Source organism: Ctenopharyngodon idella, chromosome 11 (assembly GCF_019924925.1).
Source record: "Ctenopharyngodon idella isolate HZGC_01 chromosome 11, HZGC01, whole genome shotgun sequence".
NCBI classification, from domain to species: Eukaryota; Metazoa; Chordata; class Actinopteri; order Cypriniformes; family Xenocyprididae; genus Ctenopharyngodon; species Ctenopharyngodon idella.
Genome location: NC_067230.1, coordinates 27,261,841 through 27,289,106, shown reverse-complemented (window position 1 = coordinate 27,289,106; position 27,266 = coordinate 27,261,841). Strand labels below are relative to the sequence as shown.

Genomic DNA, 27,266 nt, shown 5'->3' with positions numbered 1-27,266 from the left:
ATCAGTCTCTTGAACTCCTCAAAAGTCAATATTGAGGCATGCTTTTTTTTTTTAGAAAATATATTATCTATATAACTTGTAAATACTTCACATTCTGTAGAAGTTTTTATGCTGTGTTTTTATTTTATTATCAGACATGACCTCAAAAAATACATACTTTACAGAAATAATTACAATTAATACTTAGAAAGGCACCAATCAAAGGGTTGCTTTATGTATACATAAAATGTATAGATAGATACATAGACAGTCTATTGCCAATGTCTGAAAAAATACTTAAAACAAACATCAAGTGTTTTACACAGAAACATTCTCTATCCCAGTTTATAATTTGTCTTTGAACTCTACAGCTGAGTGACAGTGAAATCAGAAATGTCTCCCTGCATCACAGCCTGGAACGGAACAAGCCAACATTTGATAACTGGAGTTGAAGGAAGTGTGTAGTCTGTGACATCCTCCCTACAGATACATTCATAGATTAAAACGGATATATAATAAAAGAAAAAATCAGCTGTGTGCGTATCTTTTGATCACTTACCAGCTCGCCTTCACTTCCTGGTCCATTATCTTTAGAGTTGGTGTTTGAGATCCTTGAATCTCCTCATATGAAGCCTCAGCTTTTCCTTCAATATTATTCAGTTATTGAGATTTTATCCCGTGAGGGTTTAATAAACCAAGTTACAAATCAGAATTTACCATTTAATTGCTCACCCAGCTAACAAAAATATGTTCTCTGCTATGCTGCTGCTGCTGTTGATTATTGCTTCTGCTGCAGAGCAACTATGGACTTGCTACTGCTAATAGATACACAGACACACTGCTGTGAGCATGTAAGATATGCTGATGCTGCATAAATAGACATAAATCCAGTAACAGATCTAGGCAGGTGGAGCTGGAGGAGGTGGAGGGGTTCAGAGGAACTCTGATAGCACGCTGCACGACCAGATTACAGTGAACACTGAACTACACTATTTAAATGTTGAGCAAGCAATCTCATTGGCTGCAAGATCAGCAGAGGCCAATCAGCTTGTGCTTGGTAATGATGTGATTGCTTGCAGATTGTGCCCTCTAGAGTTTCATGACTGAACTATATATAAAAATAACATTTTCATGCTAATGTATTCAGAACACATTAAAGACCAGATCATTTTAAACAAACATTCTGTTAATGTTACTGGAAGAAAGTTTGTTCATATCTTGAGAGAACCTTGTAAAAACACTTGCTAAAGCTCTGAGAACATTCCCTGTTAGCTGGGTCAGTTGTGTTAATACATGTTTAAATGTTTAATCAGTGAAGCACTCTTACCTAAAATACCCATCAAACTGACATCTTTTGGCTGTTGCCGAACGGCAGGCCACAGAAACACGTCACCATTTTTCTTGTGAAGAAGAATAACAACGCGTATGTTTCCCATTGTAACATCCATTTCATTACTCTGTAGAATCAGAGACACGCTGTTGAAACCGAAAAAATGGATGAATTAATTCTAATTCACAGAAAGTGGCTATAACATTCACAAACGTAGTAAAACACATATAGTTTGAGGCAGTATATACCCCTCTGTACTGTGTTGAGTAGGTTCCTGGCCCCACAAAAACTCAACATCATTTTGGCCATCGTGGTATCTGATAGAACTTGTGTTTATTGTCAGGTGATGGTTTGTTTTGTAATGAAAGACAATTTGACTGAATCCCTTTCGTCTAGTTATGGATTTTCCATTCATAGAGAACTCTAAGACACACAGAAAGTCACATATAAGTGTATGTACAAAACATTCATTTACAAAAGATGACATTCAAAAGGATGGGCATGTAGAGTAAAGGCCCGTTCACACCAAGAACGATAACTATAAAGATAACTATAACGATAACTACATCTGCATCCACACCAATGAACGATAACAGTCTGTTTGTTCTAAGCTCACGTGCTGCGGTTTCAAATTGTGTACCTGTTTTTGCTGTTCTTGTTGCATCTACACAGCTTTAACCAGCAGATGTCCTCAGCATGTTATGTTTCGAATGAATAGCTAGAGTAATCGATCTAATCTAGTCTTTTTCACTGCAAATTCAAAGGAAGCAAGACAATGTTGTCGAAACTAGGGCTAGATACCAATTTTATTTTACACCGTTTGCTAGCCTGGCATAATGATCACATCTTACCATTTATTCCGAGGGTATGTCTGATTGTTTTCTATACAGCGGGTAAAATAAGTATTGAACACGTCACCATTTTTCTCAGTAAATATATTTCTAAAGGTGCTATTGACATGAAATTTTCAAGAAATCAAACCATAGATGTCCATAAATTAAGTTATGTGTAATAATGTTAAATGACACAGGGAAAAAGTATTGAACACGCTTACTGAAATTTATTTAATACTTCGTACAAAAGCCTTTGTTGGTAATGACAACTTCAAGACACCTCCTGTATAGAGAGACTAGTTGCATGCATTGCTCAGGTGTGATTTTGGCCCATTCTTCTTCAAATCTTGAAGGTTCCATGGGCCTCTTCTATGAACTCTGATCTTTTGTTCTTTCCATAGATTTTCAATTGGATTCAAGTCAGGTGGTTCTAGCAGCTTTATTTTCTTTCTCTGAAACCTATTGAGTGTTTGGGATCATTATCTTGCTGAAATGTCCACCCTTGTTTATCTTCATCATCCTGGTAGATGGCAGCAGATTTTTATCAAGCATGTCTCTGTACATTTTTCCATTCATCCTTCCTTCAATTATTTGAAGTTTGCCAGTACCATATGCTGAAAAACAGCCCCACACCATGATGTTCCCAACTCCAAACTTCACTGTTGGTATGGTGTTTTTGGGGTGATGTGCAGTGCCATTTCTCCTCCAAACATGGTGTGTATTATGGCATCCAAAGAGTTCAATTTTGGTCTCACCATGTCAGGACTCGGGTTTGATCTGTCCCTTTTCTCTTGCAACTTTTGTTTTTGTTTTCTTTCTGCACGTGGTGGTTGCTCTCAGCTGATCGCGTTCTGCAATCAGTGTGGCAGCTTGCGCTATATCGCAGCTGTTTGTTATTTTCTCTCTGATTTCTCTGCTGTTTAATCTCTGTTTTCTTTCTTTTCTTTGCCATTGTGTTTTGTTTCCCATCCGATTCACACATACCCTTTTTGTTGTTAACCAGTCTTGTCGTTTGGCGTTTCTCTCTGTTATCTGCCCAGTTGTTCCGTTGGATCCTCGGACGGTCTGAAACCCTTGATCAACTGATTTCCCGGTCGCAACTTCATGCATCTAAAGTGACTTATTCTTCAGAAATTTCCTCCTGTTGTGGCGGTCGGTCTGGACTGATCTTTATCAACCGCTACTTGACAGTTATCATGGACCGGGATTAATTCTGTGTTCGTCTGCTGTTCGCCTGGACTTTGACCTCTTGCCGGTTTGATTCTCCTCCTTGCATTTCTTGTGGATTAGACGCTTCGTGGACTGATTATCTGGTTTTTGAAGATTGCCTGGACTGTGATTATTCGCTGCTCTATTGAGTTGAGTCTGGCCCTGAGCTTTGCGTTCGTTGTCAGTTATTTGAGCTGAATTAATAAAGTTTATTGAGCATATCTCTGCTTTTGGGTCCTTTATCACCGGAAACCTGACATCCCATGCCTTTTTGCACCTTTCTTCATGGTTTCAATACTTTTCCCCTGTGTCATTTAACATTACACCTAATTTATGGACATCTATGGTTTGATTTCTTTGCATTTGTGGATTGCATGGGTGGCATGTTCAATACGGGTTTTTTTTTTTTTTTTTTTTACCCGCTGTATATCCATTTTCTTTAAAGTAGCCTTGAAAAGGGGGTTTGAATTGTCAAACAGCGGTGGCTGGTGGCTTTTTCTGGATCTGGATTTTTCTCGAATTCTCCGCAATGTCGTCTGCCATTTTAAATGCGCAAGCCCAAATTAGAATGGATTCTGATTGGCTGTCCGTGTTTTATCGTTCAACAGCTGGAAAAAAATCGTTCTGAAAGTAAACCCAATGGTATAGTTTCTTTATATCGTTATAGTTGTGCTGTGGACAGTGCTATTCTTTTATATTTAGAACTATATCTTTATTGTTATCTTTATAGTTATCATTCTTGGTGTGAACGGGCCTTAAATGTGTAATAGTTACCTGAAGCAGAATCCTGTAGCAGTTTGAGTTTGTGAGGAAGAGGAACGTCAAAACAAAGTGGCTTAGACTGACCAGCAGCAGACAGCAGGAACCGATTGCTACGAACTGTTGGAACTAAGAGAGAACATAACCAAATGCTGTATCATAATTATTATATAACATTGTCCAACATAATCCAGTAGGTTTGTACGTTTGAGAGATATTTATGTAGGCCTACCTGACATAGTAGGGAGAATTCCACTCTTAAATGGAATCAAGGGCACTTCATCTAAGGGCAAGAGAAGGTGCAATTGATCAAATTAGACTTACTTCAGAATTCCTCAAATCAAAGTTAGTGCATTCATACGTGCCAATTTTATAATTGTCTTATTTATCAAATAAAACAATTATTAAAAAAAAAAAAAAACAATTCTAAAACAATTACTAATAAAACATTTCATAATAATTACTTTCACAAAACATATGCTACATTTTAATTATTTTCTTTTCATGTTAAAATATATTTCCAAATGTTGCTTTTAATATTGAAGGGATAGTGAAAATGAAACTAGTCATCATTCACTCACCCCGGTGTTGTTTTAATGCAGTATACTTTTTCAAAACCACAAAAGGAGAACACAGCATAATTTATAAATACAACGCCTAGAAAAGTATCTGTGTACGTTCTTCACTGAGTTGAATCTCCGGACAGGAACTCGGGTTGTCAGATAACAGTCAGAATGACAGTTTAATGATATGTGAACTTCTCGTTGTGACGAACAACGGATATCTTCACCTCAAAGAAGAAGGTACATGGATTGCATTTCATGTCACATCTTGATTTCTCACAACTTGTGTGTTTTTCTGGGCAAGTCGGAGTGAACTGAAGTGCTAATAGAGTCTCACGGATGCACAGATGAACACAGAAGACCAACGGCCAAAGTCAGGATTTTTATTAAATGATACATTTAATGTATCATTTAACACGTGTTGCATGGGATCATTCTAAGATGCTTTTGCATCTTTTTTAAAAAGCTTGATGCTGGATGCAATTCATTATATGTAAGAGCGTGAGTGGGACATTTTTTCATTATTATTATTCTCCTTTTGTGGTCCACAAAAAAAAAAAAAGAAAGAAGGGCATACTGCATTAGAACATTAGGTTGAGAAAATGATAGGGTGAACTATCCCTTTAAGAGGTTTCATTTCTAAATCACACCTAAAGCATTATTTCACTTAATTCTATACACATTTTTTTATGTGGATTTACTCTTGATTTTGCTTTTAATAAAGCAAATTTGCAGTAATTATTTGTAAAAACAAAAACAAAGCATGCAGTGATAAACACGTTCTCGAGAAAGTATAGGAATGTTTAGCAGAAAAAAAGGCATACCACGCAACCCTGGATGAGCAGCAGTTTTACTGTGCAGAATAGACCAACCAGACCGAACACGCCCACTGGGGAGACGGGACTGACTGGGCTGAAGCTGACCAGTACGGTACAGACTATGCCGTGCTGGGATATAAAACAAGTGGGAAAAATTTAAAGGCAAATGCAGTGTACTGAATTTGGTTTAAAATGAAAATTCACCCCATCTTTTTTTTTAAATGCATGTTATAAAACTCATTGTGAATCATCTATTCATGTATATGTTTCTTTTCTTTTTTTTGACTTTAGTTTTTTGACTTTATTTTTTAATCAAAATATCATAACTGGATCTTCCTGTGAAATCAACAGACTTCTCTCTGGTGATCAATGCATGACTTCAACACTTTGTTCAAATAAAGTTTGTGTGGCCTAGATGGTAAAAAGGTGTATTTCATCCCAAAATCCTATTTATTTTTGATAAGCAGTTTCACTCAGATGTGCATCACAATACAGAAGAAAATATCTATTTGTACTTCCATTTCATCACAACTTTAAATTCTCTGCAATAGTTTGAGTAAATGAACTGCTGGTTCACCATTTTATACCTACATGCAATAGGATTCTGAGATGAAGGATGGAAACCCATTACTGATTAAAAAAGAAAGAGAAGTGTGTTATTCACAGTATACAGTGGGCGACAAGTCCAAATCTGTGATTTTCTTTCATTTGAAACGTGGGGGAAAAAAGTTTAGAATTTTGAACATTCTAAAACCAAGCAATGTTATGACAGAAACTGAAGAAGGAATATTTAAGATTCTGCACTCATTTCTGACAAAAGGAGACATACTGATGTTCATGTTAATTGTTAACTGTTATACTGATAATATATTTTGTAATGAAATAAACTGTACAGTAATTAATTAAAACTATTTCACAAGTGATTATGACATTTCAACTCCCTTGTGTAAATAAAAATAAATGCGTGAATACAGTCGCTGAATCTATTCAAGTTCAGATACACAATCAGATGCATATAGGATGCACAAATAAAGTAGTATCATGTATTTTATTAGATGTTTTGGTTAACCTATGATGCAGCTGATGCAAAGCTTGATTAATACATTCATACATAACTTTTCATATAGCTGCCATCACTGTCACTGTGTTTATTTTGCTGCATAAAATGGACCTTACTCTTTTGTTAAAGGTCAAATATTTGCACAATTTCATTTACAAGGTTTGTAAGATACTAAAACCCCTCAGTTCTCACCTGGGGGTCTGGGATCCTTTCCTCCCTCTTTGGGTTTGTCAGCAACTTCCACTTCATCTTTCTGTGGCTTAGTGACGACCATAGAGGTGAGGGGGGTGACAAACTGGTATTTCAGAGAGAGTTTGAGAGCTTCTTTCTCTTCATCCTCTTTCTCTTGTCCTTTAAGAAGCACCCTGAGACAGAAAGATGTCCTCAATGTCCAATTTAAAATGCAGAATGTCATATAACTCCATAAACTTACTGCCTTTCCAGAAGTTGCTTCACTGTAAGGTAGGCCCACAGTCTCTGCATGAAATCTTCATTCTCAGGTGGGACATCACTGGGGTCTTTTATCATTATAGTGTCTTGATACGTCACATTATTGTCTTTCTGCTCAGAGATAATAATACTAATGAACATTTTTATCAGGAATGTTGTCATTACCACTTTCACTAATAACTTTATCTGAAAACAAAGTGACCATTATTCAAACAATTGACCATCAATGATCCTAATATCCAACATAATGACCTCAGTTGAGACTGCCGAGAAAAAAAAAAAAACAGCCCACTCAATCCCTACCAATTTGATACAATTTGTAAAGCACCATAATGATCTTACTGATACTGCAATGACTTCAGTGGTGAAACTCTCCACACTGTTGTCTGTGATTTGTCCTGATACCACAATCTCAGAGCCGTTGAAGTACAGGGTAAAGCTGGTCTTGGTAAGGTTTGTCCCTCCTGTGTATTTAAGGTGAATATCAGTGAGGAGAGGGACGGCAACTTCCTCATAGAAGCCCTACAATATAACAAACCAAAATAAAGGGTTTAAATGCATTCAAACACAGAACAGATGAGAACTGAGGATGAATTCACAGCTGATTCTCTGTAGTCCACCTGCAGCTGTAGATCAGCGTCCGAATCTTCATAAATCCTGCGAGCAACTCCACCATTTTCCAGTGACATCTTTGACAGGAAGTCAAAGTTAACATCATGTCCAAAACCAAGACAATAGAGGGGAAACTTCAGCCCAATGGCCTCTTTCACATTGGCCATTATCCTCTCTATGTTAGTTTCACCTGTTAGAGAGAAAAAATAAGTTAGACTACCAACAGTACATGCTTGAAAATCATAATTATGACATTTTTTGAGTGATCAGAAAGCAATGGATGCATTGGACGATTTCATATTTCTTATTCTTTTCTCTTACTGACGAAGACAAGAACCAAATAATTCATGATAATAATCTTCTGGTCCTACACGCTTTTAAATTAGGTCTAAAACCTTTTATTAACAGGTCTTCTAATTATACTGAGTGAACTAGTGCTATGATAAAACACCATTAGCTCGTGTTTGTCAGTGTGAATCTGTGCCTGAAGTGGGATCTCCATCAGTCAGCAGGATCAGGATGGAGGCGGTTCCCTCTCGTGGATGTCGATTGATCATGTCCACTCCTGCTAGAACTGCAGCGTTTATGTCTGTGGCTAAAGGAAGAACAAACACAGTTGTGTCACTTTGAGGAACAACTTTCTTACTCCCCATTTTAGCATTAGTAACTCACTTCCTCTCTCTCTGATCTCCTTCACAAAAGATTTTGCATTCTCCAGGTTTTGCTTGGTAGCTTTCAGGAGTTCACGCTTCCATGTGTCAATGTCACTGTTGAAGGTGATCAATCCAAAGTGGTCATCCTCATCAAGATCACTTAAAATCCTTAGCAGTGCCAAACGAGTCTAAAGAAAAACACTCTGTCACAAAACCCGAAAGTTATTCTTTCTCCATTATGACTGCATATTCATTTACCAGATATGCGCAGTTTTTTTGTTTGTTTGTTTTTTTTTTTTTTTACAAATTTAAACTAAGCAAATCCACATTGATTTCAATACTGAAATCCCTGTTCTTTTAACATATAAATGCACAATGCTGCAAGATCCATTAAAAATGTCCTTCAGTGGTTTTACCATCAAAATTTTCATAGCTTCTTATTCTTTTGGTTGATTTTTGCTGAAACGTTGACATTTACCTGATCTATTTTTCTGCCTCGCATAGAACCGCTCTGGTCAATGATAAACACCACATTTTTGGGAATACGTGGAACATCAGAGGGTGCAAAGTAGTGGACAAAATAGCCATTTGATACCTGAGAGAAAACAAAAGAACATTCTGAATATCATTCATGTCTTTTTGTGAAATTTATTTTACTCTCCTAAGGCATGTTATTGAAAAATGTACCATAACTTCTCCTTTAGGATTTCGTCTCTCAACATCGTATGTTATAAGCAGGTCACCATTCAGTCCATTTTCTCCACAGCTTTTACACTTGGTCTGTTGATCTCGAGTGGGGTAGAAGGTCACCCATGCCTGAAATGATCAGTTTGCTCATCTGGTCACTTTGTTTGAAGTGTAGTAGCATAATGAGAACATCTAAGCTAAGGGTTTTACCCTCATTTTAAGCTCTTACGTCTTTGTCTGCTCTGGTGGTTTTGATGGCATTGGCCAGATCACCGGTGCTCAAATCTCCTTTCACCTCCAAGAAGGAAATTCCTGGTTTCTCTTGGATGTGTACATCCATCTAATGTGAGTAAAAGAAACATGATCTTTCTATCCATCTAAACTGATTATCTATTTGTTCTTTGTTTCTTCTTCTACCTTGAAATCTGCCACCGGCTGCATCGGTTGGGCATTGATGAGTAACTCATATTTGCCGAGGCGACGCTTTAGCAGTTCTTCGTAGGTCAACTCAAAGGTCACTTTACTAAAAGCAGCCACCGTCACTGAAGTTTTAAAGTCTTCTAAGTCCTTCCAACAGATCTGAAATAGAAATTAATCCCAGCATATTACTAAACATGCTATAAAAACACATTTTATGGACCTTTTTTTTTTTTTAATGTCCTGTACTTGATCAGTCCAGCACTTTCTCCTCGAGATACTGCTTCACTGTACTGCTGCTGAGCTTCCTGTTTTCCCTTCACAACGCCATCATATGTCTTCCTCTCTATGGTCCTATGGAGAAAATGACAATGACATCCTCTTAATGCTGTATGTGTATCTCATATATACAGTACTTCATAAAATAATTAATAAATCTTTTGTTGTTGTCGTTTAGCTGCATTATAATGGACATGACCTGAGACCAACATGTTATAAATGGCTTTTTTACCACTTTATCTCTACTTATATAACACTACTCATGTTCCCTACATTCTGAATTTGCTGATGAAGGCAGTCTTGGGTATCTTGACCTCAAACTGGATCTCTTGAGATTCATTCAGTGTGTTCGCCACACGGCTTGTGATGACCGTTGTGGCGTAGCGACTGGTGACCGTGGAGTTAATGTAGAAGCTGTATATATCCACATCTTGTTTCTGTTGAGATATTAAACTGTACAGTCAAACTGGATGGTGCACATTTACTCCTTTTTGTGTGGGATTGTTCGAATATTTACTGCATGAAAATGGCATGAAGAAAAGGCCTTTAGACTAAACAACAAATACATTTTGATTACTACATCTCAGTGTAAACTATTGAGCAATAGATAGTTCTCTTTACTCAAACTGCATTTTAAATGATACACTGCTGGTCAAAAATCAGTACGATCTTTAATTTCTGAAATAAGCTTCTTAGGCTTACCAATGCTGCATTTATTTGATCTAAAAAAAAAAACCCTCTTAAATCAGTAATAACAGTTTTCTATCATATTACATTTTAAAATATAATTTATTCCTGTGATGGCAAAGCTGCATTTTCAGCATCATTACTCCAGTCTTCAGTGTCACATGATCTTTCAGAAATCATTCTATGCTGATTTTCTGCTTAAGGAACATTTGTTATTAGTGTTAAAACACTAATATTAATTTAGTGGAAACCGTGATACATTTTTTTAGGATTCTTTGATGAATAAAGTTTAAAACAACAGCTTTTATATGAAATAGAAATCTTTTGTAACATTATAAATGTCTAGACTGTCACGTTTGATCAATTTAATGATTAAAAGTATTAATTTCTCAAACTTTTGAACACTGTATATTCAACATGAAATAGATCTAGTTTGTCTGGATCTTCATCTCAAATACAAATAATTAATCTGTTTGTAGAATTTTGACACATGTTCATCTTAATCTGAGCTTTGACCCTCACCTTCTTAACAGGTTGTGAACTGGCTGAGATGAGAAAGACGCTCAAGAGAATCAGTCTGAGAGCTGCTCGATCCATCATGACCTGCTCAGAAAACAGACCTCGAAATGCACACTCCTTTAAACTCCTGACCACATCATGCGATTGGCTATTATTGACCAGATTCAGGAACCACCCCCTTTATTTGTAATCAGAGTCTCTTGAACTCCTCAAAAGTCAATATTGAGGCATGCTTTTTTTTTTTTTAGAAAATATACTATCTATATAACTTGTAAATACTTCACATTCTGTAGAAGTTTTTATGCTGTGTTTTTATTTTATTATCAGACATGACCTCAAAAAATACATATTTTACAGAAATAATTACAATTAATACTTAGAAAGGCACCAATCAAAGGGTTGCTTTATGTATACATAAAATTTATAGATAGATACATAGACAGACAGTCAATTGCCAATGACTGAAAAAATACTTAAAACAAACATCAAGTGTTTTACACAGAAACATTCTCTATCCCAGTTTATAATTTGTCTTTGAACTCTACAGCTGAGTGACAGTGAAATCAGAAATGTCTCCCTGCATCACAGCCTGGAACGGGACAAGCCAACATTTGATAACTGGAGTTGAAGGAAGTGTGTAGTCTGTGACATCCTCCCTACAGATACATTCATAGATTAAAACGGATATATAATAAAAGAAAAAATCAGCTGTGTTTACATCTTTTGATCACTTACCAGCTCGCCTTCACTTCCTGGTCCATTATCTTTAGAGTTGGTGTTTGAGATCCTTGAATCTCCTCATATGAAGCCTCAGCTTTTCCTTCAATATTGTCCACAGTTATTGAGATTTTATCTCGTGATGGTTTAATAAAGCAAGTTAAAAAACAGAATTTACCATTTAATTGCTCACCCTGCTAACAAAAATATGTTCTAAGATAGTTTTGCTAATGTTCCTGTTAAGTTATGAAAATGTTATTTCTGAATGTTCTCTAAAAAATTCAAAATGTCCAGTTTTTTAAACATCTTTTTTTCTTGGTTATGTGAACATTAAGGGAACATATTTTATCATTCTTCAGACATTATGTGAACATTACTTTTGAATGTTCTCTGGACATTCTGAATCAAGTAGTAAAAACGCCAGAGGAATATCCAACTAAATGTTTTAGTTGGATATTTAGATGGCCATGTTAATTTATTTGGTCTTGGCAGACTAGATCTGCTATGCTGCTGCTGCAGAGCAACTATGGACTTGCTACTGCTATTAGATACATGCTCACAGCAGTGTGTCTGTGTAATATATGCTGCTGCTGCATAAATAGACATACATAAATCCAGTAGCAGATCTAGGCAGGTGGAGCTGGGGGAGGTGGAGGGGTTCAGAGGAACTCTGATAGCACGCTGCAGGACCAGATTACAGTGAACGCTGAACTAGACTATTTAAATGTTGAGCAAGCAATCTCATTGGCTGCAGGATCAGCAGAGGCCAATCAGCTTGTGCTTGGTAATGATGTGATTGCTTGCAGATTGCGCCCTCTAGAGTTTTATGACTGAACTAGATATATAAATAACATTTTCATGCTAATGTATTTAGAACATATTAAAGACCAAATAATTTCAAACAAACATTCTATTAATGTTACTGGAAGTACACTTGCTAAAGCTCTGAGAACACTCCCTGTTAGCTGGGTCAGTTGTGTTAATACATGTTTAAATGTTTAATCAGTGAAGCACTCTTACCTAAAATACCCATCAAACTGATATCTTTTGGCTGTTGCCGAACGGCAGGCCACAGAAACACATCACCATTTTTCTTGTTAAGAAGAATAACAACGCGTATATTTCCCATTGTAACATCCATTTCATTACTCTGTAGAATCAGAGACACGCTGTTGAAACAGAGAAATGGGTGAATGAATTCTGCTTCACAAAAAGTGGCTATAACATTCACAAACGTAGTAAAACACATATAGTTTGAGGCAGTATATACCCCTCTGTACTGTGTTGAGTAGGTTCCTGGCCCCACAAAAACTCATCATTCTGGCCATCGTGGTATCTGATAGACCTTGTGTTTATTGTCAGGCGATGGTTTGTTTTGTAATGAAAGGCAATTTTAATGAATACCTTTTGTCTAGTCATGGATTCTCCATTCATAGAGAGCTCTAAGACACACTTCTAAGACACACAAGTCAAATAGTAAGTGTATGTACAAAACAAGATGTAAAAAAAGATTTAAAAAAAGATGACATTCAAAGGATGGGCATGTAGAGTAAATGTGTAATAGTTACCTGAAGCAGAATCCTGTAGCAGTTTGAGTTTGTGAGGAAGAGGAACTTCAAAACAAAGTGGCTTAGACTGACCAGCAGCAGACAGCAGGAACCGATTGCTACGAACTGTTGGAACTAAGAGAGAACATAACCAAATGCTGTATCATAATTATTACATATAATTGTTTTACATAATAAGCACGTTTGAGAGATCTTTATGTACCTGACATAGTAGAGGGAACAGTTTCACTCTGCCATGGAATCATGGGCATTTGAGCTAAGGCCAAGAGAAGGAGCAATTGATCAAATTAGACTTACTTGACTCAAGGCAGAATCAAAGTTACAAAAATCAGAAACAGACATTATCAATTTTACTGACAAAAGCACTCCATGAAATCAATAAATAATAATAAAAAAGTACCAATGCATTTTAAAATCATTATAAGAGAAATAATTAAATTAATCAATAATTAAATTGTACCAAATTATTTTGTAATATTTCTCAAAAAGAATTACTCACAAAATATTTCATTATAATTCTTTTTGCAAAACATATGTTACATTCAAATAATTTTCTTTCTATGATTAAAATGTATTTTCAAATGTTGCTTAATATTAAGAGGCTTCATTTCTGAGTCACACTAATGCCTTATTTCATTTCATTCTCTACACTATTTTACTTTTATTTACTTTTGATTTAGCTTTAATAAAGCAAATTTGCAGTAACTACTCGTAAAAACAAAAACAAAGTAGTCAATGATAAACACGTTCTCAAGAAAGTATAGGAGTCTTTGTCAGAAGAAAAAAGGCATACCTTTCATTACTGATTTAGGAGCAGGTTGTCTAAGTAGAACGGAATGACTGGGTTGACCGGGACTGAAAAGGTACTGACTAAATCCTAGTGCTGGGATATAAAACAAGTGGGAAAATATATATATTTAAAGGCAGATGCAGTATACTGAATTCGGCATAAAATGAAAATTAATCTATTATCTAAATGCATGTTATAAAACTTATTGTGAATCATCTATTCATGTATATGTATTCTCTTTTTTTTTTTTTTTATTTTGACCTCGTAATTTTTATTCAAAATATTCAAAATATCATAACTGGATCTTCCTGTGAAAGCGACAGACTTCTCTCTGGTGTCGTATGCACGACTTCAACACTTTGTTCAAAGAAAGTTTGAGTAGATGGAAAAGAGGTCTGTTTCACCTCAAAATCCAATCAACAACTGATGTACAAAAAGTCCCTGCCTTACATTTATTTTATTTTTTGATAAGCAGTTTCACTCAGATGTGCATCACAATATCTATCGGTACTTCTGTTTCATCGCAACTCTCAAATTCTCTGCAATTGTTTGAGTAAATGAACTGTTAGTTCAACATTTTATACCTACATGCAGGAGATGAAGGTCAGAAACCCATTACTGATTAAAAAAGAAAGAGACAAGTGTTATTCACAGTATACAGTGGGCAACAGGTCCAAGAACAACATTATGACAAAAAAATGATGGAGGAATATTTAAGATTCTGCAGTAATTTGACAAAAGGAGACATACTGAAGTTCATGTAAATTCAAGATTTACTCAAACTGTTATGCTGATAACATAATACAGTAGCTGAATCTATTCAAGTTCAGATACAGAATCAGATACATATTAGGATGCACAAATAAAATTTATGCAAAGCTTGATTGAGCTCTTTTGTTAAAGGTCAAATGTTTGTTTGTAAGATACTAAAACCCCTCAGTTCTCACCTGGAGGTCTAGGATCCTCTCCTCCCTCTTTGGGTTTGTCAGCAACTTCCACTTCATCTTCCTGTGGCTTTGTGACGACCATAGAGGTGAGGGGGGTGACAAACTGGTATTTCAGAGAGAGTTTGAGAGCTTCTTTCTCTTCATCCTCTTTCTCTTGTCCTTTAAGAAGCACCCTGAGACAGAAAGATGTCCTCAATGTCCAACTTAAAATGCAGAAATGTCGTATCACTCCATAAACTTACTGCCTTTCTAGAAGTTGCTTGACTGTCAGGTAGGCCCACAGTCTCTGCATGAAATCTTCATTCTCAGGTGGGACATCACTGGGGTCTTTTATCATTACAGTGTCTTGATACGTCACACTACTGCCTTTCTGCTCAGAAGTAATAATACTAATGAACATTTTCATCAGGAATGCTGTCATTACAACTTTCACCAATAACTTTACCTGAAAACAAAGTGACCATTATTTCAAACTCTTCAACAACTGACCATCAATGATCCTAATATCCAATATAATGACCTCAGCTGAGACTGCCGAGAAAAAAACAGCCCACTCAATCCCTACCAATTTGGTAAACAGAAGACATGGTTGTAAAACACCATGATGATCTTACTGATACTGCAATGACTTCAGTGGTGAAACTCTCCACACTGTTGTCTGTGATTTGTCCTGATACCACAATCTCAGAGCCGTTGAAGTACAGGGTAAAGCTGGTCTTGGTAAGGTTTGTCCCTCCTGTGTATTTAAGGTGAATATCAGTGAGGAGAGGGACGGCAACTTCCTCATAGAAGCCCTACAATATAACAAACCAAAATAAAGGGTTTAAATGCATTCAAACACAGAACAGATAAGAACTGCGAATGAATTCACAGCTGATTCTCTGTAGTCCACCTGCAGCTGTAGATCAGCGTCCGAATCTTCATAAATCCTGCGAGCAACTCCACCATTTTCCAGTGACATCTTTGTCAGGAAGTCAAAGTTAACATCATGTCCAAAACCAAGACAATAGAGGGGAAACTTCAGCCCAATGGCCTCTTTCACATTGGCCATTATCCTCTCTATGTTAGTTTCACCTGTTAGAGAGAAAAAATAAGTTAGACTACCAACAGTACATGCTTGAAAATCATAATTATGACATTTTTTAAATGATCAGAAAGCAATGAATGCATTGGACAATTTCATATTTCTTTTCTCTTACTGAAAAAGACAAAAATTAAATTGGTCAGGATAATAATCCACTGGTCCTATAGGTATTTTAATAAAAATTAGGTCTAAAACCTTTTATTAACAGGTCTTATTAGAATGGATTATTATGGGATGTCAGTTACAGTGTTTTTCTATTCATGAAGCACAGCTGACTGAGTGAACTAGTGCTATGATAAAACACCATTAGCTCGTGTTTGTCAGTGTGAATCTGTGCCTGAAGTGGGATGTCCATCAGTCAGTAGGATCAGGATGGAGGCGGTTCCCTCTCGTGGATGTCGATTGATCATGTCCACTCCTGCTAGAACTGCAGCGTTTATGTCTGTGGCTAAAGGAAGAACAAACACAGTTGCGTCACTTTGAGGAACAACTTTCTTACTCCCCATTTAGCATTGAGAACTCACCTCTTCTATCTCTGATCTCCTTCACAAAAGATTTTGCTTTCTTCAGTTTTTGCTTGGTAGCCTTTAGGAGTTCACGCTTCTATGTGTCAACTGCATCATCAAAGGTGATCAATCCAAAGTGGTCATCCTCATCAAGATCACTTAAAATCCTTAGCAGTGCCAAACGAGTCTAAAGAAAAACACTTCTATCAGAAAACCTGAAAGTTATTCTTTCTCCATTATGACTGTATACTAATTTACCAGATATGGGCTTTTTTTATTACTAATTTAAACTAAGCAAATCCAGTGATTTCAATACTGAAATCCCTGTTCTTTAAACATAAAAATGCACAATGCTGCAAGAGCCTTCAAAAAAAAATGTCCTTCAGTGGTTTTACCATCAAAATTTTCATAGCTTCTTATCCTTTTGGTTGATTTGGCTGAAACATTGACATTTACCTGATCTATTTTTCTGCCTCGCATAGAACCGCTCCAGTCAATGATAAACACCACATTTTTGGGAATACGTGGAACATCAGAGGGTGCAAAGTAGTGGACAAAATAGCCATTTGATACCTGAGAGAAAACAAAAGAACATTCTGAATATCATTCAAGTCTTTTTGTGAAATTTATTTTACTCTTGTAAAGCATGTTATTGAAAAATGTACCATAACTTCTCCTTTAGGATTTTGTCTCTCAACATCGTATGTTATAAGCAGGTCACCATTCAGTCCATTTTCTCCACAGCTTTTACACTTGGTCTGTTGATCTCGAGTGGGGTAGAAGGTCACCCATGCCTGAAATGATCAGTTTGGTCATCTGGTCACTTTGTTTGAAGTGTAGTAGCATAATGAAAACATCTAAGCTAAGGGTTTTACCCTCATTTTAAGCTCTTACGTCTTTGTCTGCTCTGGTGGTTTTGATGGCATTGGCCAGATCACCGGTGCTCAAATCTCCTTTCACCTCCAAGAAGGAAATTCTTGGTTTCTCTTGGATGTGTACATCCATCTAATGTGAGTAAAAGAAATATGATCTTTCAATCCATCTAAATTGATTATCTATTTCCCTTTTCGTTTCTTCTTCTACCTTGAAATCTGCCACCGGCTGCATCGGTTGGGCATTGATGAGTAACTCATATTTGCCGAGGCGACGCTTTAGCAGTTCTTCATAGGTCAACTCAAAGGTCACTTTACTAAAAGCAGCCACCGTCACTGAAGTTTTAAAGTCTTCTAAAGTCCTTCCAACAGATCTGAAATAGTAATTATCCCAGCATATTACTAAACATGCTATAAAAACACATTTTATGGACCTATTTTTTCAATGTCCTCTACTTGATCAGTCCAGCACTTTGTCCTCGAGATACTGCTTCACTGTACTGCTGCTGAGCTTCCTGTTTTCCCTTCACCACACCATCATATGTCTTCCTCTCTATGGTCCTATGGAGAAAATGACAATGACATCCTCTTAATATTGTATGTGTATCTCATACATACAGTACTTCATAAAATAATTAATAAATCTTTATTTTGTTGTTGTTTAGCTGTATTATAATGGACATGACCTGAGACCAACATGTTATAAATGGCTTTTTTACCACTTTATCTCTACTTATATAACACTACTCATGTTCCCTACATTCTGAATTTGCTGATGAAGGCAGTTTTGGGTATCTTGACCTCAAACTGAATCTCTTGAGATTCATTCAGTGTGTTCGCCACACGGCTTGTGATGACCGTTGTGGCGTAGCGACTGGTGACCGTGGAGTTAATGTAGAAGCTGTATATATCCACATCTTGTTTCTGATTTTTAAACATTTCTGAAAGAAGTCTTTTATGCTCAGCAAGGCTGCATTTATTTGATCCAAAATACATTAAAATCAGTAATTTTGTGAAATATTTTTGCAGTTTAAGATAACAGTTTTCTATCATATTACATTTTAAAATATAATTTATTCCTGTGATTCAAAGCTGCATTTTCAGCATCATTACTCCAGTCTTCAGTGTCACATGATCTTTCAGAAATCATTCTATGCTGATTTTCTGCTTTAGAAACATTTGTTATTAATTAATGTTAAAAACAGTTGGATTTAGGATTCTTTGATGAATAAAGTTTAAAACAACAGCTTTTAATTTAAATTGAATTTTTTGGTAACATTTTAAATGTCTTTACTGTCATGTGTAATCAATTAGATGATTAAAAGTATAAATTTCTTTTTTATATATATTACTGACATCAATCTTTTGAACACTGTATATTCAACGTGTATGAAACAGATCTAGTTTGTCTGGATCTTCATCTCAAATACAAATAATTAATCTGTTTTTAGAATTTTGACATGTTCATCTTAATCTGAGCTCTGACCCTCACCTTCTTAACAGGTTGTGAACTGGCTGAGATGAGAAAGACGCTCAAGAGAATCAGTCTGAGAGCTGCTCGATCCATCATGACCTGCTCATAAAACAGATCTCGAAACACATATTGCCTTTAAACTCCTAACCAAATCATGCGATTGGCTATTATTAACCGGAATCAGGAACCACCCCCTTTATTTGTAATCAGTCTCTTGAACCCCTCAAAAGTCAATATTGATGCATGCTTTTTTGAAAATATATTAATATAATTTGTAAATACTTCACATTCTGTAGAAGTTTGCTGCTGTTTTTCTTTTATTATCGAACTCAAATACATAGGCCTACTTTACAGAAATAATCACAATCAATATTTAACAAGGTGTCAATCAAAGGGTTGCTATGTATATATAAAATTTTTGGTGTGTAATTTTAATTGCTATTTTGTCACATGGTTTGCCAGCTAAAGCAACAAATAGAGAAAATGAATGAAGTGGTAATTCCTCCACCATAAAGCAGAGGGAAATGATGACAAAGATGAGAATCATATTGTTCAACAATTTTTATTTAAAGAATAGGTTACATTTTTTAAGGTCAGCATGATAGCTGACAAGAAAAATTCTTAAGTAAATTTGTCTGAACTCTACAACTGAGTGACAGTGAAGTCAGACAGCTCCCGCTGCGCAACAACCCGGAATGGTACGAGCCAACATCCAACAACAGGAGCAAAAGAAAGTCTGTAGTCTGTCACCATCTCCCTGAAATTAACAAGATACACATAGGCCTACTTAAAAATATATTTAAAAAACATAAAATACAGATTTATGGAAGTTCATCTATGTTTTTTGATTACCAAGATGTCATCACTTCCTTGTCCTTTAACTTTAAAGATGGTGTTTGTGATCCTGGGATTTCCTCATATGAAATATCAGCTTCTCCTTAAAATATTATCATTACGTATTCATTCATATTCATTATCAATTCATAACATATATATAAATGATTGATTAGTGACTCTCTTACCTAAAATTCCTGTGAAACCGGCATCTTTTGGCTGTTGCCAAACTGCAGGCCACAGAAAAACTTCATCTTTCTTATGAAGAAGAATGACAACTCGGATGTTTCCCATGGTAACGTCCATTTTATTACTCCGCAGAATCAGAGACACGCTGTTGACAGAGTAAAGGGCTGTTTACACCAAGGGCGATGACTTTAGGCATTAATGATAATGGTAAAGTTTTAATAATCATTCAAATAGGGAAGTCCACAACTATAACTAGGCCATAACAAAAACAACACAGAGGAATGATATCATTGGAATCACTTTCAGAAAGATTTTTTTTCTCCAGCTGATGATCAATAAAAACACTGACAGCCAATCAGGATCCATCCTGCTTTAAAGAGCTTAAGCATGCATGCTGCCTTCAGGGTGCTATCAGTATTATCGTAAATGCGAGTTTCCTAGTTGGAAATGGGACATGAACACCTCTCAAGTTGTATTTACCATACAGCAGGGAAACTCACAAGATCATTTTAATATACGTCTTTTACCCCACACGAGGTAAAAGGCTCCCCAGCATGGGGTAAAAGGCACACAGTATTGATACAAATACTTTAGCTGAAATAATGTTTTTAATAATGTCTAGGTGTCACAGACACGCCAGGCTCCAACACCCACCAATCACAGCGCACTCCATCTCCCGAGTACTGATCACACGCACCTGCACCTCATCAGCACGCTCATCACCACCAGTACTTAAGACACTCACACACACTCAGTCACTGTCCGGTCTCGTTCGCATCTAGACATACCTACATGCTTACCTCAAGGACTCCCAGCGATCTACTTACCTATTTTCTGTTTATTTTAATAAATAAAAGAATTCATTTTTGTTCAATAAATATACTGTCACTAAAATATATTAATATAAAAATATATTTTAAAAATACAGAAACAAAATTATTTTAAAAAGTAAAGATTCTGAAAGCATTGAAGGAGATCCCATAATATTTAATATAGATTTACAATAGTAACAATAAATGATATTTTATTATATGATATGATTAATATCATATATTTAAATATAATGGTTTCATTATACATATGGTGATTATCTCTAAGGTTGATACCCAATTTGATGTATGATATTTACCATCTGAATCTAACCATGCATGTCAACCATTAAAGTCAGCCAGCTGATAATTAACATTATCATGTTAATTATTGTGCATTTTTTCCCCAACAGCAGGTGCGCTTTTTACTTTTACATATTCTTTATATGTTATTGAAAAACTGTTGCTTGAATTACCTTGGACAAAACTGAAAATCATTAAGAAGCCCTTTATCTGAAAATACAAACATTAATTGATTCTCATTTGCTACTTAAATCAACAACATTTTAAAAAAACATCAAATATTAGATCAAACTACTGTAGAATCAACTTTGCACTAGTGCCCGCCATCGAGTCAAGGATCAGACAAATTTGCACATGCATATTGAAAAGCGGATGTTTAGGAAAGTGCTGCAGCCAGGTTTTGTGCCATCTAGTGGTTTAGAGAAAAATAAAATCTTTTGCCCCATGGCGCCTTAAGCCCCATTGCACCCTATATCTCTATACAGCGACGGATTTCAGGTTCGGGTCGGGTTCGGGCTTAAACTTTAATAGTACCAGGGTTGGGTCGGGTCAAACGATCTCCGGTTCGGGCCGGGTTCGGGCTTCAGTTTGAAGCCTGTGCAGACCTTCAGATACAAATAGACATAAAATAATTTTTTTTTGTTAAAGTTTTAGCATTTTTAGTTTGGATTTTTGAGCATTTTTAGTTTTTTGTATGTATACTGAAGCATTCCTTGCATTCTATTCATTCGGGGGTCAAAATGACCCACGAGGGAAGAGTTTGTTACTTTTTTGGTAACACTTTACAATAAGGTTCATTAGTTAACATTAGTCAACTACATTAGTTAACATGAACTAATAATAAACTGCACTTCTACAGCATGTATTAATCTTTGTTAATGTTAATTTCAACATTTACTAATACATTATTAAAATCAAGAACTGTATTTGTTAACATCAGTTAATGTACTGTGAACAAACATGAACAAACTATGAACAGCTGTATTTTTACTAACTAACATTAACAAAGATTAATAACTACTGTAACAAATGTATTGCCCATGGTTAGTTCATGTTAGTTAATACATTAATTAATGTTAACAAATGAACCTTATTGTAAATTGTTACCACTTTTTTTGTTACAACCACATAAACTCCTCAAATCCAGTCAATTTTTTTTAGTGTCCAAGCACATTAATAGAGAGGCGAAGGGAAGGAAAAGATGTGGTAGAAAAAAGTGTACAAGCAATAGGGATAACCGCACCCTGGAGAGGATTGTGAATCAAAACCCATTCAAAAATGTGGAGGAGATTCACAAAGAGAGGACTGCAGCTGGAGTCAGTGCTTCAAGAACCACTACGCACAGACGTATGCAAGACATGGGTTTCAGCTGTCGCATTCCTTGTGTCAAGCCACTCTTGAACAACAGACAGCATCAGAAGCATCTCGCCTGGGCTAAAGACAAAAAGGACTGGACTGCTGCTGAGTGGTCCAAAGTTATGTTCTCTGATGAAAGTAAATTTGGCATTTCCTTTGGAAATCAGGGTCCCAGAGTCTGGAGGAAGAGAGGAGAGGCACACAATCCACGTTGCTTGAGGTCCAGTGTAAAGTTTCCACAGTCAGTGATGGTTTGGGGTGCCATGTCATCTGCTGGTGTTGATCCACTGTGTTTTCTGAGGTCCAAGGTCAACGCAGCCGTATACCAGGAAGTTTTAGAGAACTTCATGCTTCCTGCTGCTGACCAACTTTATGGAGATGCAGATTTCATTTTCCAACAGGACTTGGCACCTGCACACAGTGCCAAAGCTACCAGTACCTGGTTTAAGGACCATGGTATCCCTGTTCTTAATTGGCCAGCAAACTCGCCTGACCTTAACCCCATAGAAAATCTATGGGGTATTGTGAAGAGGAAGATGCGATATGCCAGACCCAACAATGCAGAAGAGCTGAAGGCCACTATCAGAGCAACCTGGGCTCTTATAACACCTGAGCAGTGCCACAGACTGATTGACTCCATGCCACGCCGCATTGCTGCAGTAATTCAGGCAAAAGGAGCCCCAACTAAGTATTGAGTGCTGTACATGCTCATACTTTTCAGGTTCATATTTTTCAGTTGACCAAGATTTCTAAAAATCCTTTCTTTGTATTGGTCTTAAGTAATATTCTAATTTTCTGAGATACTGAATTTGGGATTTTCCTTAGTTGTCAGTTATAATCATCAAAATTAAAATAAATAAACATTTGAAATATATCAGTCTGTGTGTAATGAATGAATATAATATACAAGTTTCACTTTTTGAATGGAATTAGTGAAATAAATCAACTTTTTGATGATATTCTAATTATATGACCAGCACCTGTAGATAGCACCTGAAGGCAGCATTAAAGCGGCATAAAAAAAACAACAGCGTGCTTAAACAGAGTGTAATCATGCATTGGTTTTGATACAAATATCCTATAGCCATCGCTATAGTTTGTTTTTGGTATGACTGGCCCTTAACTGATGAATGAATTCTACCTCAATATCACAAAATACTGTGTTAAAAGGAGCTATAAATTAACATTTTGTAATAACATTACGTAAATTCTCCAATTAACATTTGAACACAATATGTGTTTTTTATAGTTGTGTTAAAAAAATATTATAATAATAATAATAATTTATTCAACAAACAGTTTAAGCATATTACTGTTCTGTCTCATGGTAGGTGACGCCTTGATCCCATGAAAACCTCACAGTGTCCTGTCCATCAAAGTACGAAATCTCACTAGTGCTGAGCAGCAGATGGTGATGCGTTTTGTAACGAATTGCAATCTGACTGAAGCCTTTCCCTCCAATTGTCTCAAGCTGGCCATTCATTGAAAACTCTGCAGAGTATAGACAAACATCACAGTGAGATTGTGCTTAAAGGGTTAGTTCATCCAAAAATTAAAATAATGTAATTTATTACTCACCCTCATGTCGTTCGACACTCGTAAGACCGTTGTTCATCTTCGGAACACAAATTAAGATATTTTTGATCCGATGGCTCAGTGAGGCCTCTATTGCCAGCAATGGTACTTCCGCTCTCAAGATCCATAAAGGTACTAAAAACATTTAAATCAGTTCATGTGACTACAGTGGTTCAACCTTAATATTATAAAACAACAAGAATATTTTTTGTGTGCCAAAAAAACAAAATAACGACTTTTTAACAATATCTAGTGATGGCCGATTTCAAAACACGGCTTCGGAGCGTTACGAATCTTTTGTGTCGAATAAGTGATTCGGATTGCGTATCAAACCACCAAACTGCTGAAATCACATGACTTTGGCGCTCCGAACCACTGATTTGATTTGTAAAGCTTCGAAGCTTAATGAAGCAGTGTTTTGAAATCGGCCATCACTAGATATTGTTAAAAAGTCGTTATTTTGTTTTTTGGCACACAAAAAATATTCTCGTCACTTTACAGTATAATATCAATACAGTATAATATTGTACTCACATGAATCGATTTAAATATGTTTTTAGTACCTTTATGGATCTTGAGATAGGAAGTACCATTGCTGTGAATGCAGGCCTCACTGAGCCATCGGATTTAATCAAAAATATCTTAATTTGTGTTCCGAAGATGAACGAAGATCTTACGGGTGTAGAACAACATGAGGGTGAGTAATAAATGAAATTATTTTCATTTTTGGGTGAACTAACCCTCTAAATAGAGATGAAAAAATAAAAACAATGGAATAATACTGTTCATTTAACTAAACTGAACTAGAACACGCTGGATATCTGACCTGATAGGTCATTTTGTAGGAGCCTGAATTTCTGAGCAACATGATGAACATCGTAACAAAGTGGCTTAGCATTAACAGAAGATTTCAAAATCCTAATGCTCTTCACTGAAGTACCAAAAGAGAAAGAAGAAATGAAAATAATGAAATATGATGTCAGATAAAAAGCAGATGCACTATACAAGATAAAAACAATACATAAATAAGACCCACGTACATGGAGGAGAGGTTGTCACATGAGCTGGTAAAAAGACCATGACTAAAACGGAGTAAAAATTTGGCATGGTAATTAGATCATGAAAGGAAATAAGGAAATATAATAATGAAAAATCACATGCAGGCACTAGATGCATACAAAATATAACCATTTTCTCAGCATCTTTTTTCAACATTATTCTCATATCTGTTTTACAGATGACAAGTTATAGAAAAAAATAGCCTGGAACCTAAAAATTGACTGGTATACTGAATAGAAAATAGAAAACATTGTTTTGATTATAGTCTCCTCTACATAGGACATATCATAAAATATTAATAAAACACAATTCAGACTTATACTCCAAACAATTTAATGATTAAAAAAAAAAACTAAATTTACAAAAAAAAATTCTATGGGTCTCAGGAGGCTATAATGAAAGATAAGAGAATTAGAATTACGTTTGAGTGAGGATTTCAATGTCACATGAATAACGGTAATTGAAAGGGAAGTGATACAGTACCTGCTTCTATTTCTCCTCCAAACTCACAGGGTACCAAGTCTGTAAGATTTTTAAAAGTTTTTGAAAAAAGTCTTTCTTATTAAAGCTGCATTTATTTGATCAAAAACACAGTAAAAACAGTAATATTGTGAAATATCATTACAATTTAAAAACCTTTTTTTTGTCAGTTAGGTTCTGTTTTGAGTTAGTTTATATTGCGTTGCTCTGTTCATGTTTTGCCTGTTCCAGTTACCTGTGTATTATGTTATTTTGAGTTTTATTAAAAGTATTGCTGCACATAGATCCTGACTTTCCTATCATTGCCTGCAACCAACACTGACAGTTTTAATATATTTTGAAATGTAAATTATTCCTGTGATCAAAGCTGAATTATCAGCATCATTACTCCAGTCTTCAGTGTCACATGATCCTTTAGAAATCATTCTAATGATGATTTGCTGCTCAAGAAACATTTCTTATTATTATCAATGTTGGAAACCGTTATGCTGCTTACATTTGTGGAAACAGTATTTTTTTTTTTTTTATCTTTTTTTTATCTTTATCTTTCTGTGCTCAATTTCATGCGTCCCTAAAGCATTAAAAAATCTTATTGACCCAAAACTTTTGTTGTGTGGCAAATGCATATTGCATAAAGTCACAATTTTCATAAAATAAGTAATGGTCATATTGTTCTAGTAGGTCTTTATGCATTTTATGCTGTTTGTGTTAGTTTTTAAAATAAGACGTGGGAACAGGTTTGGAAATGTAGGACATAATCCTGAAGACCTTCCATAACTGGACATGGACTTTAGTTTCGCTGCTACACAGGAGAAATTATGATCATTAGCAAAATATGATGGTGTGAAGATTATTCTCATAAAACAAATACATATCCAACAGCTCTTTTTCTTTATTTTATCTTACCTGACGATGTTGGTGGAATAGTTGGTTTCTCTCCCTCTTTGGGTTTGTGGACAACCTGTATTTTCTGATCCTGGGGTTTGGTGACCACCATTGATGTTAGCGGCGTGACAAATTTGTACTTCAGAGAAAGATCAATAGCTTTTGTCTTTGCTTTGTTTTGTTCCAGGCCTTGTAGAGTCACTCTGACATACAGAATAATCCACCAATGAATATTCAGTAATACTATGTTTCATACATACTTCTGTACTTCTTGTATCTCTGTATGTATATTTACTCTTTCTCCAGTAGCTGCTTTACTGTAAGGAAGGCCCATAATCTTTCAGTAAAGTTCGCCTGTCCAGGTCTGTCACTGTTTTGTTTCTGTATAGGTACACTAATTTGATACACCATTTTAGTTTTTTTCTGGAACAGAGAAAATTAAGGTCAGAAGTTTAAATTTTGATGATCTAGTGCAAGGTTCCTAAAATCCGGACATCCGGACTCTGCCCTGCAGAGTTTAGTTCCAACCCTAATCAAACACACCTGAACAAGATAATCAAGGTCTTCAGAGATAGTGGAAAATTGCTAGAAAATTTTTGTTTAGGGTCTGAACTAAACTCTGCAAGACAGTGGCCCTCAAGGGCCGGATTTGAGGAACCCTGATCTAGTGCGATGAACACCTCTAGAAGTTTAAAAGGAATAACGGACACAAAAAAATGACAATGCCTGTCATTATTTACTCACCCTTAAGTCATTCCAAACCTGTATTCTGATGGTTTTTTCCACTGAACACAAAAGGAGAATTTTTAAGAATATTCACATCATGATTATGAGTGAATAACCTAAATAGCTTACAAGTTGGAAAGACATGAGCATGAGTAAATAATTTCAGAATTTGTGGACAAACTATTCCCCTTAAATGTTAGTCTGTAAGGCATGTGATGGGCAACATCGGTCCTGGAG

General features: G+C 35.9%; 2 protein-coding genes across 2 annotated transcripts in view; both read right to left on the bottom strand.

Moving 5' to 3' along the window:
- Positions 1-99: 99 nt before the first annotated feature.
- On the bottom strand, positions 100-11,027 carry LOC127522521 (inter-alpha-trypsin inhibitor heavy chain H3-like). Its single transcript, XM_051912604.1, is given in 22 exon segments — positions 100-459; positions 539-623; positions 1,307-1,455; positions 1,558-1,732; positions 4,126-4,239; positions 4,343-4,393; positions 5,498-5,620; positions 6,083-6,121; positions 6,744-6,916; positions 6,985-7,112; positions 7,344-7,523; positions 7,622-7,803; positions 8,098-8,208; positions 8,286-8,454; positions 8,745-8,861; positions 8,954-9,082; positions 9,183-9,293; positions 9,371-9,516; positions 9,519-9,532; positions 9,620-9,724; positions 9,923-10,086; positions 10,859-11,027. Coding segments are annotated over 22 exon segments (2,658 nt in total). The 5' UTR covers positions 10,937-11,027; the 3' UTR covers positions 100-344.
- Positions 11,028-14,518: 3,491 nt separating this feature from the next.
- LOC127523055 (inter-alpha-trypsin inhibitor heavy chain H3-like) overlaps positions 14,519-27,266 on the bottom strand; it is a 28,084-nt gene continuing 15,336 nt past the window's right edge. Inside the window, exons 14-29 of the mRNA XM_051913505.1 lie at positions 26,599-26,726; positions 26,325-26,506; positions 25,422-25,460; positions 24,920-24,961; positions 24,706-24,810; positions 23,618-23,795; positions 19,836-19,981; positions 19,666-19,750; positions 19,463-19,570; positions 17,812-17,900; positions 16,299-16,409; positions 15,770-15,951; positions 15,492-15,671; positions 15,120-15,247; positions 14,878-15,050; positions 14,519-14,548 (exon numbers count right to left, since the gene is read on the bottom strand). Coding sequence (XP_051769465.1) covers positions 14,535-14,548; positions 14,878-15,050; positions 15,120-15,247; positions 15,492-15,671; positions 15,770-15,951; positions 16,299-16,409; positions 17,812-17,900; positions 19,463-19,570; positions 19,666-19,750; positions 19,836-19,981; positions 23,618-23,795; positions 24,706-24,810; positions 24,920-24,961; positions 25,422-25,460; positions 26,325-26,506; positions 26,599-26,726 — 1,890 coding nt within the window. The 3' untranslated portion in view covers positions 14,519-14,534. The remainder of the gene's footprint in view (positions 14,549-14,877; positions 15,051-15,119; positions 15,248-15,491; positions 15,672-15,769; positions 15,952-16,298; positions 16,410-17,811; positions 17,901-19,462; positions 19,571-19,665; positions 19,751-19,835; positions 19,982-23,617; positions 23,796-24,705; positions 24,811-24,919; positions 24,962-25,421; positions 25,461-26,324; positions 26,507-26,598; positions 26,727-27,266) is intronic.